This window comes from Hirsutella rhossiliensis (assembly GCF_020360975.1).
Source record: "Hirsutella rhossiliensis strain HR02 chromosome Unknown scaffold00003, whole genome shotgun sequence".
Taxonomy (NCBI): Eukaryota; Fungi; Ascomycota; class Sordariomycetes; order Hypocreales; family Ophiocordycipitaceae; genus Hirsutella; species Hirsutella rhossiliensis.
In genome coordinates, this window is record NW_025408669.1 from 6,626,414 (window position 1) to 6,638,236 (window position 11,823).

Here is an 11,823-nt window from a genome sequence, read left to right on the forward strand (position 1 = left end):
TCGGTCCCCGCGGCCCCCCTCCTGCATCCTGGGCAAAGCCCCCTTGCCCAACAGCCCCGAGTCCCCGAGCCAGGCTACTCCAGGGAGAGCAAGGCAGGGTCGATGGTCTCGACCGGCTCAGAGGCCATGGCTCGCCTCCTGTAGGCGAGCATGCCGGGGTGAATGTCCTCCGGCAGGTCCTCGTCTTTGTCGGCCCATATCCCCACCCACGGGTTCTCGACAAGGTCCCAGTACCGGGGCTCCACCGGGCCCGGGTCCTCCAAGGCATCCGGGGCAGGCGGGTGTCCTTGTTGTTGTTGTTGTTGTTGCTGTTGTTGATGTTGCTCCTGTTGGCGCTTGGACTCGATGAGCCAGCGCTCAAGGTTGAGCGGGCTGTCGGACCCGGCCCAGGCCTTAGCCGTGCAACCCCACATGTGGGGGCCGGCCCCTGGGATGTCCTGGGCCAGACGTTGCAGGGCCGAGCAGAGTCTCTGGATGTTGTCCTGAGACTCTCTGCGGGCCGGCTGCATGTGAGGCTCGATCTCACCCGAGCTGCTGCACATGGTGAGCAGCAGCATGTCTGTGCCGGCGGGGACCTGCCCCGCCTCGGCGGCCCGGATCACGTCGGCCATCAGTTTGCTTTCGAAGGGCCATGGAAACCCCTCGAGCTTCTCTTCCGGCAGGCCGAGTGCCTGGCACGACTCCACGCCCCGCATGCCCAGTTCCTCGCACCACCAACGGATGTTGGCGAGCATGTTGCTCTCGGCCAACTGGCTCAAGGGGCCGACGAGGTAGTCGATGACGCCGCGGGCTTCGCCTGCAAAAGACATTGCTGCGGCGCGAGGTGGTGACTGTAGGCGGGAGTGTCAGCGCTCGTCTTGGACAAGGGGGGTGGACGGAGATGGTTTGTGTTGAAATGGGAGACGGAGGGATTGGTGGGTATCGTGGAGGGAGAGGCGAGGGTTGGGGAGGGCTGGGGAGGTGACTGTAGAGAGCTGGAGGACTGACGGGGGCGTGGAGTTGTATGGTGATGGAGGCGGCAAGAGGGGCATGGGATGATGATATGGACGAAGAATGGATATAGAGAATGTATGTAGAGAATGTATGTAGAGAATGGATGAAGAGAATGGATGAAGAGAGAGTCAACTTACTGGAAGACTAGTGTTTAAGGGGCTGAGCACAAGACAGTCGCAATGGACCGTCGGACGACAAGCAAGAAGAGAGGCGTGGCAGGTGATGTCGAAGCCGGCAGGTAAGTAAGGTGCGAGCGAGAGGCGAGTGGCAGGCAGGCTGTAGAGTCGTAGATGGAGAGTGGTCGGTTGAGAGAAGACCAAGGCCGGATGATCAGTGACAGAGTGTGTGGTGCCTGAGCTGAAGAAGATTTGACCAAAGCTGGAAGCTGAGAAGCGAAGACTGGCTGTATGATCTCGTGCTTGCAGATGGGAAATTCTGGACGGAAAAGAGAGGGCATTGGCAGGAGGCACCACGGACTATATAGGATTCCCCAAAGCCGTTGAAGCGATGCAATCACTCACAGCAAAGGCACCAAGCGCACAAGTTTTCAAGTAAGTTTCCCACCGTCGTAACCCCGTGGGCCCCTCTCTACAGGAAACGAGGAAAAGAAACTCGCGAGCCCATTGTCAAAGGCGCCCCGTGATGGTCCCTCCCCTCCCACCACCACAAACGCGTCCCCCCAGGAAGGCACTTTACGTCTTCAAAAAGGATAACGAGACGCGTCGGAGCCTCTGGGCCAGGTACCCCGGAGGTAGCCTCTGGCCGTGCGGCGCGCGAGGGAGCTACGCGCGAGGGTACGCGCCAAAGCTTGCCGCGCCCCAAGGTTGGAGACTACGAGGAACGAACTCTCTCCGTGTGACTCCTTTCTTCCCCTCGCTTTCTTCTGGGCCCGGGCTGGCGGGCGGGACGGGACGGCTGCCTGGGTTGACGCTTTTCCTAGCCCGAGGCCTATGTGCAGATGCAGCTCGAGGACCGAACCATCAGCCAGAGTCTAGGGCTGCCTGCAATGGAGGCAACGCATACGGCCGTTCCTTGACTGTCTCGGGGCAGGGGCTCTCGGGGCTCGGGGGCTATTCCTCGCGGCGCCAAATTCAAAGGAATCGGGGCAGGGACGGGAAAAGGGAGGTCGAGACTCGGGTACATGCAGCTGGGGAAGGAGCACAAGGTTGAGCTCCCGAGCCGCATTCCTGTTTCCCGAAAAAGCTTCTCGTTTCCAAGGTACAGTACTATTGGGCAAGTACAAGTACACGGGACAGGGGGCCTCGATCCCGACGGACCCTGCAGCAGGCAGTGAAGCAGGCGGTGAAGCAGGCAGTGAAGCAGGCAGTGAAGCAGGCAGTGACTCGCGAGACTCTGGCAGACAAACCGCCCAACTTAGGTACAGTACCCGTCTAATTAGCTAGCTCAAAGCTTCCATCCCCACGTCTTTCCTTTATCGGAAGTCGTCGGCCCTCTGGTTGGCTTCTCCCCGCATAAGCCCGGCGCCATCGTGGCTTACACTGGCTTTGCGCCTCCAGCTTCCCCCTACCGGCAATCATCACAGCCAAAGACAGCACCACGTCGTGTTTCTCCTCTCCCAATCAGTAATCTGCCACGCATGGCGAGCTGGTATATTGTCCTCTTTTTATTCTTATTCTTCCACTTCAACCCCCCTCCCCCCTTCTCCCCAACCCGCGCACCAAATCGCTCGGCTTGCTCCCCAAGCTTGCCTCTATCCATCACACACGCTCCTCCTCCCACCTGCCAAGCACTCCAGCTCCATCCCTCCCACGCCAGATACATCGAACCCCTCCATCGCATCCAGCCCTAGTGCCTGTTCTTCAAAAGGCCCTGCAGATACGTCGAAAACCCCCGCTTGTCCGTGGACGTTGTCAGTGACAACAGGAACTCGCCTCCGTCAATGCCCAGGCTTGGAAACAGGTTGTTCTGCAGCTCCCGTATGAACATGTCTCCCGTCTTGCTGTAGATGGTCTGCTCCAGGCTGGCAATCTCCGTCAGCACCTGCCTCGTCTGCGCGTCTTGCGATGGTCGGAAGCTCGGGTTCCGCATCACATCCCAGCACACGCCGTGGAACCGCTCAATCATGAAGTGGTCGAATCCGGGAATCGCCGGGCTGGCGCTCCCGCTCGGCGCGCTCGGGTTCGGCGCAATCGTCGCCACGTCGGGCCCTCCCCAGATGGCAGAGATGCGTGCCATGAGCGTAAAGGCAAGACGGCTCGGCCCAATGTTCCCATCCAGCATCTTGGCCAGCTCCGTCACCGACGAGATCATCGGCTCAAAGAAGCCCTGGTTCGCCTCGCTTATGAGAACGCCGTCGAGCCCGTTGTTGAGGATGATCTGCAGAAACGAGAGGTACTCCCGTCGCAGCTCCGCCAACTGGATCTCGTCGTCTGTCCCGGCAATGGGCTCGCTGAGGCCCCCGAAGATGCGCTGCAGCAGCGGCGTCAGGAGTATGTTGAGCACGTCGTAGATCTCGCCCTTGAAGCCAAAGACGACCTGGTCGAGCAGGCGCAGGAACATGGCCATTTCATCCTTGGACGAGCTCTGGGACAGCAGCCCTTCGATCCACTGTGGAAGCTGGGGAAGTACGGCCGAGCCAAGGACCCCCAGCAGCTTGGAAAAGGAGGAGCGACAGGCCGTCCGTATCTCCGACGACGAGTTGAGCTGGTTCAGGGCAATCAGGATGGCCTCTGCGGCGCGGGAGAACTCGTCCGACACGGCCTTGTGCGGCGGTGGGTGGTGGCCAGAGGCAGAGCCCGGTGACCAGTCGGAGAAGCCATGCGACAGGGTCCCCAAGGCCATGACAATGTGGTGAATCTGCAGCACGGCCTGGGTGTCGCCGGACTTGGCCCGGGGGAGGTGCGCTTCCATGTCCTGGAAGAGGGGGTCCATGACGGAGCGAGCGTAAATGGCCTGCTTCTCGGGCGGCGTGCTCTGCGTCGAAGAAATGCACCCAATGGCCTCGAAGAGATACAGCTGGCTCGTAAATAGGGCATCGGCCGAGTGGTCCGACTCATCCGAAGACATGTCGTCGTCGGCATCCTCGCCAGGCACCTCGGCCTTGATGGGCAGCAAGTCTCCAATCGACTGTATCACCGTCTCGGCGACGTTGCCCACCCGAGTCCGCAGCTGCTTGATGAAGCGGTGGAAGAGGTACCACGATCGAGTCTTGATGCGAACGTGATCATGATGCACCAAGCGCACAAAGTTCTCCAAGACTTGGGGGATGTAGTCCGAATAGGTCTCGAAGATGACACAGTATCGCACGCAAATCTCCATGTACTGGAGCAGGATCGCGGGATGGGAAAAGTTGGCAATGCCTAGTCGCAAGTGTTAGCAGTCTCCGAGGCCAAGACGCCGCACGTCTCTTGGACTCACCCGATCCAACCATCTTCTGCATCATGACAACCAGCCTCTCGGACGCTTCGCTCGACGGCTGGTTCTTGGTACCAAGTCCGTGATTCGGCAGCGCAAGTTCGCCAAACAGATACATCTCGTGCAGCGCGAGGTCCAGGTCCCGCCAATCCATCTCCGACCCCCTCTGGTCCAACGTCTGAAACGTCGTGGCCACCAGGTTGCTGAGCATGTCCATGTACAGAGGCTGGTCTATGGCAGCAATGGTCTTTTGCAGATTCTGCAGCTTCCTCCTCAGCTCCTGGAACTCGGCCTCGTCCGTCTGCTCGTCCTCGTTGCCCCACGTCGACGTGTCGTCGTACCGCATCTTCCGGACAATGGCGTCGAGAATCGGGGCAAGCGTGGCTGCGTAGTCCTGAGGCGGGTGGCCGAGCTTCCGCAGAAAGGTGAGAAGGTCGGTGAGGGCCGGTATCACGGTCGAGCAGACCTCGTCGTAGTCGTCGGAGAAGAATCGCAGGAGAAAGGGGAGAAAGTCGTTGAGGTGCTGCTTGGCTCTGGCGCGGGTTTCTTCGCCACCCTGGCTATCATCGAGGGCCCTGACAACGTCCGACATGACGGTATTAACGAGCTTCGCAACGGCCTCGGCCAAGTCGGTATCATAGTCTGCCGTGCCCTTGAGCTCGCTCAGAGCCCGGCTGGCAATGAGCTGCGCCACAATCTCCCGCAGGTTGAGAAAAGTTATCATTTCCATCTTGTCCGCCGACCTCATCTTCTTGCCGCATATCTCCGTCAAGGTGTCGATGGCCGTGTCGCGGACCTTGTCCTCGCCGCCCTGCCTGTTGCGAGCCATCATGGGCAGCAGCAGGCCGAGCATGTCGGAGCTGACGACGAGGGAGATGTCCATCCAGCTGACCCATTTGCCAACGACCTTCAAGACCAACTCGACGACGGTATCGTTGTCTGCGTATTTGGCAAGCAGCAGTTTCCAAGACTCGGCCACCTTGTGCATGTCTTGAGCACGGAGCCGGTCCTTGAGCTCGGTGTTGCGCTTGGCGTCGTTGCTGTCCCGGGCCAAGAGCATGTCGGCGATTTCGTCGTGAATCGACGATAGAATTCGGAGATAGAGGAGGACGCCGGCGGCGCTTCCAGAATCGCTTGGCATGCCGGTGAGCTCCCAAAAGTCGTCGATGAAGCTCTGCCAACCATCTTGGTAGAGGAAGACGAAGAGGTAGGTCAAAGTTTGGGTAAGCTTATTCTGGAGCGACACGGAATCCGGCTCTTGCTGGGCGCCGGGGCCGTAGCCCTGGCGCACGTATTGCAGTATGGTGTATTTGAGCAAGGACAGGCTCTCGCCGTCGAGGCCCTGGGTATGGACAGCGTAGTTGACCATATCGAGACACACCATGCGAACCACCTCGGACGTTCGCGGGGTTTGGGCGAATAGGTTGGTGCATACTTGCCAGCCTTGCGGGTTGGAGCGCAGCTGGTTCAGAAACTCAAAGGCCTGCTCCTTGAGGGCCTGGTCCGCGGTGGGATTTGACAGGATTTCGACGGCATTCGCAACCTGTTTAAAGAAGGGAAATCCCTCGACGTTAGCACCAGGATCCTGGAAAGAATCGCAGCGAGAGGAGACGAGATGAAAACGGCGGGGCACGACCTACCTGAGCTTCCATCCTCAAGGGAGCGGTGGCACGAGAGCCAAGCGCAGAGGAAAAGGTGGTATGTCGACAACGAAGCGAAAGCCGCTACAAGTCTTGCAGCCTTGAGCGCGCAGCATCCAGCATACTAGCTGTTGGGGTTGGGCGACGATGACGAGGCTACCGTGGAGTCATGCCTGGCCGAGGGGCAGGCAGGCAGGCGTCGAGGGTTGGGCCAGGGCGAGGCGGGGCAGAAGCCAGCGGCAAAGTCAAGCTCGAAGTGTGCCGCTCAAAGGCGCGCCGGGTTCGGAGACGGAGAGATGACGCTTGGTAGCCGTTTCACAAGGGATTAAGCCGTCTGCCTTTTTTTTTTCCAATCTTGTGTTGCGTCTTTATCTCCCTCCAGTTGTCGGCGCAAGTTCTCGCGTGCCGATGTGGGGTGCCCTGTTGTCAGCAAGGCGGCCAAAGTGGCAGGTTGCAGGCAAAAAAAAAACACCCCTTACCTAAGGTGGGTCAGAGGTACATGCTTCCAGGCCATTCGAATGCGCCGTGCTCATGTACCCTCGGTTTCTGTAGCACCGTCAGACGGCAAAAATGTACAAAGAACAAGGTCACTGCGGTGCGTGGGCGGGAAATTTTCGGGCCAGGACGTCTGTCAATCATCACCAGAGTCCGCCACAAAGATACCCGGCACCACTTTCATGGACGCAGATGCTGCAAAAAGAAGCGATGAGGGAAGGCTTCAAAAAGGAGAAGAGGGTCAAGTTCAGGCCTGCAATATATCTGTGATGCATATTGCTATGCTAAGTAGATAAGGTTAGTAACTTGGGCAGGGACGGACGACTCGATACAGAGTTGCTCGGCATCACGTTTGTGCAACTTGAGCATCAATGACGAGTCTCTGGTATGAAGTAGCTTGCGTGACCCTAAAGGCGCAACAGCATCAAGGACTGCACTGGGGGAAACAAGACACCAAGACAACAGACGCAAACATAAGCAGAAACAGCAGGAGAAGGGAGAGGAGTTGGTGGAAGGGGAAAGTCAACCGATGAACGCATGCCCAGAGACGCATCTGGGCTTGACGCCCGGCTTGGGCGAGTCATGATCTTTGTTGAGGATGAAGCCAAGAAGTCATTGGGCGAAGCAAGTTGGGAGAGCTGCGAAACATGGGCATGCTCGGCTGGCTCCATGACGAGATGGCTACTCAGACCAGGTCGACTTTGCGATCGGGAAAGAATTCTGGCCATCGAAAAGCTCAACAGACAGGAAACGGAGTAAGTAGAACAATGGCTCCAGGGGGATGCTGCTAGATTCTGCCCCCCAGTGTTGGCTCTCGTCATGACGTAATTGGAAGCCATCTTGTCGTTTCTCGTTGCCATTGCATTTGTCAGTAAGCATGTGAGCCTCTGCAGCGTGGATTGCTGGATGTAAGCCGCTTTGCATGCATGGGTTGCCGGTGGCTACAGATGGGATGAAGTTTGCTTGGGCCTTCTCTGGCGGACTGCACTGGCAGCCAGCTGCTTCTGCTTGCTGGACTAAGTTATCCTATTGACAACGAGGAGAAGACGGGAGCTGGTGGAGCCTGAGCTCACAGCGGATTCGCGCTGACGTGTGGGCGGCGATCGCATGCCAAGACCCAATAGTCTGTCGGGAAGCCCTGCGCATCGTGTGCCTCTGGGTTTAAGCTTGTCCTGCGTGTTTCATGTTTCACAAGCTTGTGGTCTCGCAGGGCGACGTCATCCGGCTCATGGTGCGACGCTAGCGAGCCAAAAGCTGGACCTCGGGTGGGTGGCAAAAGGAAGACGAGAGGATGGGATGAGTCTGACTCGCCGTCGATCTGTTGGTGATGCGCGGGGGAGGTTCGAGATGGTAAGCCGCTAGAAAGCACTATTGGATGGACAGTGCGCGCCTAGTCAGCATTGCAAGGAAGCTCTCCGGTTCCCTGGTTGTCCAATCGGACAAGTCTGTACAATAGCCTGATTTCCTCCCTCTCGAAACCACCATTTGACAAAGGCAAGCAAGCTCCCCGAACAACTACAACGGCTGCCAGGCCCTCCTTGCCTGTTTCCAACTTTCCAGCGGGCCAACCCCCAACCCCCATGCTTCCAAGACTTGGCGCGATACAGATTCATAGACAGGCATCGACATGCAGACACGTGCATTGTGAGCATGTGCGGAATACCTGCAGCATGTGTGTCTGTATTTATATATTCGTACAACTCGTTTGTTGTTGGGCTTGCCGCGTTTGAGGTGACACACCGACCAGGCAGTGGTCCCGATGTGCCCGGCGCTGCTGCTCTGTGCGGCGCGAATTGGCCTAAAGACACAACAAATCAGTAATAGACTTGGGGGCAGCAAGAGGATTAGATGCTCTCCTCAGCAGCCTACTGCAAGCGGGCATGTCTCTGTCTCGCAAGAGCAGATTGGAAGATTGCCAGCGGCAAGGAAATAGTTACTGGTCGGCGGTACCGGGACCAAGTAAGGTACCAAGTAAGGAGGGGTGGAAGCAGCTGGCCAGGGCTGGCCAGGGCGTGCCAGGGCGTCGAGAAAAAGCTTGTCTCCGCTTGGCTGGCGGTCAGAAGGGAGGGATGAAGATCTGTACCTGCATTAGCGCCGTTGGGCGGTAGGACCGCGACGTTTCATCCCTGAGTGTTTATTTGTATTCGCACTCGAGTCTTATCTCGGCGTCGACTGAACTGTGCACGCAGTAGCCCAACTCTACACTTTTGTTCATGGCCAGCCAGCAAGCCGCTTGCTTTGTTCCAGATGTGGACGATGCACCATCCAGCCTAAATAAACGCCCAAAAAAGATGGGACGCAAGGGTCTCCTGTGCATACCCGGCCAGGCCTCGCATTAGCACGCACACACGTATGTACTGTACATCAGATTGTTTCTCGTCCAATCTGTTGCTTGTGCCCACGTCGCCAATTTCGATTGTTTAGATTCCCCAAATAGCTTCATCTGGTGGCAGCTCCGATTATATACACTCAAGATTACACCGTATCCGGAGCGGCCGCTCTTCGGGCCAGAGAAGTAAAAAGAGAGTGTCCATCCAAGTCGACCTCTGGCGGTGCCCGAGAGCTGCCACAGCATTGTTATCCGGTTCGTCAGGCAACCCTAGGGGAACAGAGCCGGGAAGCCAAAGTGCAGCTGTGGTGCCACGACAGGGGCCGCGATATTGTCTGCGAGGAAACAAGAAAAAGCAATTAACCAGCCACTGCTGGTGAAAGAGAAACGGCCGATCATGACCCCCTGAAGGCCTCTGACGCATGCATGTCTGGGGGCGTAACTCAGCCACGCAAGGCAGGCACTGGGGAATAGGGGGACTGTCAGCAAGCACTCCGTGCGTGCAAGGGTTCAGACGGTACTCCGTACTCCGTACAAACCCCCTTTTATTAGCGGCTCTCCAGTTGGCCGTCTGGCCCCTCTGGCCCCCACAAGGCACGAATGACCTCTGAGCCAACCATTGCTCACGAGAAAGCAAGCGTCGTTGATGCCACTTTTGGCCGTAGGCCGGAGATGAGGGCGGTGAGCTGAGGTAGCGACACACCGCTGCCATTGGCGAGCCTCCAGTGTGCTCATGGCTTCCAGTGCCGCTTGGTATTACCGCCTAGGTAGCTGGGGAAGTTCAGTTCGTGCCTACTGTACAGCGCACATAAGTACACTGTGCAGCGCGTCCAGCATTTGGTAGCGGCAGGCGGGCGGGTGGGGACCGTTGATCAACCGGAGCCGAGGTGGCAACTGGACTGGTGGATACGGATATACCGATCAACACCGCCGAGCTTCACCTTGCTGCAAGTACCGTACAGCATATTTGCTTCGCCGACGCACACACACACAACACCATGGAGAACGGGCCGGGGCAAGGGGTCCGTCCAACCATCCAAACCGACCAAATCTCCACTCCAAGGCCCCTGGTATGGCGCGTCAAGCCGCCTGCCGCGTAATTTCCTCGACGCTCTCTGTATCTTCGCCTTGGTATTAATATCCCCTCCTTCAGCCCGCTCAGGCAGGCCAGTTGAGTTCCTCCTCCTTGTCCTCTGTGTTCATTCAGCAACATCCCCAAGTCATTTCTCCAAAACGTCTCCTTGACTTCGGTCGTCCATTCATTCAACTCTTCTTAAACACCAGCCCTCACGCCTCGCTCCTCCTTTCGTTAATATTAATTACCCATTCCACATCTTCCAAGATGCGTTTCACTTCAATGGCGGTCATGGCCGGCTCGGCCCTGGCTTTTGATGCCGCCTATCCCCCTCCCAACAACTACGCCGCCCCTGCCGGGGCCATGACCAGCGTCGCCGCCAACCCTCAGCCCGAGTCCCCCTCGACCGTCTACTCCACCAAGGTCCATACCATCATTTCTTGCGGACCTGAGGTTGTCAACTGCCCGGCTCACAGCACCGTCGTCTCCACCGAGATGCTCCCAGCCAACACCGCCGTTTCTCCTGGTGCTGCGGGCCCCGGTCAACCCGCCTACCCTCAGCCGGCTCCCCAGGCTTCTCAGCCCGCTGCCTACCTCCAGCCTGCCCCCGAAGCTTCGCAGCCTGCTCCTGAGGCGCCCCAGCAGCCCGCCCCCGAATCCCCTGGGCAGTCCGCCTACCCTCAGCCTGCCCCCGAGGCTTCTCAGCCCACTGGCTACCCCCAGCCTGCTCCTGAGGCTTCTCGGCCCGCTGGCGGCCTCCCCAATCCCGTCCCCGGTGCTGCCATGCCCACCGGTGCCGGTTCTGGTGCCGTTCCTACTGCCGGTGCTGTCTGCCCTGCCAGCTCCGTCACCGCCATCACCAAGACATACACCACCGTCCTGACGTCGGTCGAGTACTCCACCATCCAGACCGAGGGTCCTTGCGCGGCTGCGACCCAGGTTCCTCAAGTCCCCCAGGGGCCTAATGGTCCTCAAGCTCCCCAGGGCCCCAACGGTCCTCAGGGACCCGTCGGCACTGGTGTCCCCGTGGCCCCTCCCGCTGCCTACCCCCCCAGTGCGAACACTCCTCCCATGGGCAACAGCACGTAAGTATTATCCCGGATGTGTACATGTCTTCCGATTCACTGACGAGAATGAATGCTGTACAGTACGCCCCCCCCTGTCACCGCTGGCGCTGCTTCCATGGCTGGCTCTGCCCTGTTCGCCATTGCCGCTGGTGTTGCTGCTTTCGCCTTAGCCTAAATATTTTCTTTTGGCCACTTGGTTTGAGCCCACATGCGGATCATGGCAAAAACATATTTAGCGCACATGAATTCGACTTGAGGGATCCATTTTGCATGTACAAAATTGAAGGTCAGATCTGAATATCAGCATTATTGGAGGATCATGGAGGGGCATTGCGGAAAAGCTGCCGACTCTTTTCTTCGAACAAGCATCTTTGGTCGCAAGCCATTTGTGAATTAGTGTAATGGTGAGGGACGAGGCTTGACGCTTGGCCACATTTAGCTTGGGACTTTTTCTCGTGTCTCTTTTCCCGTTTGGCAGTGAGACTTGAATTCAATGTGTCAGACCATCACCTCGTACCAAGTGAGATCCTACAGTACAAGATGTCGGCCTTTTGAGCTCATGAGTGTTCCCTTGTTGCGCCTATCGTGCGTTCAAGGAAGTTGGACAGTGCAGATACTGTAGATTTTGCCTGCACTCCAGTCAGGGATCTCCTGGCCGCGAGCTTGCCGGGTTACTTAGTGCGGCACAGCCCGCAGGGATCGACCGCCAGTAGGGATCTGGTGTCTGGACTGGGGTAGACATGCCCCTGATTAACCTCGCCTCTCCAGTCGTGTACATACATGGACTCGAGCCAGGAGTACTGTACTTTGGTGCTTGGCGGGTATAATGCAGCATAAACGGGTGTTATG

General features: G+C 58.0%; 3 protein-coding genes across 3 annotated transcripts; 1 reads left to right on the forward strand and 2 right to left on the reverse strand.

The window, feature by feature from the left end:
- Positions 1-74: 74 nt before the first annotated feature.
- On the reverse strand, positions 75-809 carry HRG_03959 (uncharacterized protein; the record flags this gene model as incomplete). Its single annotated transcript, XM_044862430.1, has 1 exon — positions 75-809. The coding sequence occupies one exon, from the start codon at positions 807-809 to the stop codon at positions 75-77; it is 735 nt and encodes a 244-aa protein (XP_044723456.1).
- A 1,990-nt stretch (positions 810-2,799) lies between these two features.
- HRG_03960 (exportin 1-like protein) lies at positions 2,800-6,020 on the reverse strand (the record flags this gene model as incomplete). Its single annotated transcript, XM_044862431.1, has 3 exons — positions 2,800-4,313; positions 4,372-5,953; positions 6,009-6,020. 3 exons carry the CDS (start codon positions 6,018-6,020, stop codon positions 2,800-2,802), a joined length of 3,108 nt encoding a protein of 1,035 aa, XP_044723457.1.
- A 4,154-nt stretch (positions 6,021-10,174) lies between these two features.
- HRG_03961 (uncharacterized protein) lies at positions 10,175-10,996 on the forward strand (the record flags this gene model as incomplete). Its single annotated transcript, XM_044862432.1, has 1 exon — positions 10,175-10,996. One exon carries the CDS (start codon positions 10,175-10,177, stop codon positions 10,994-10,996), a length of 822 nt encoding a protein of 273 aa, XP_044723458.1.
- Positions 10,997-11,823: the final 827 nt, after the last annotated feature.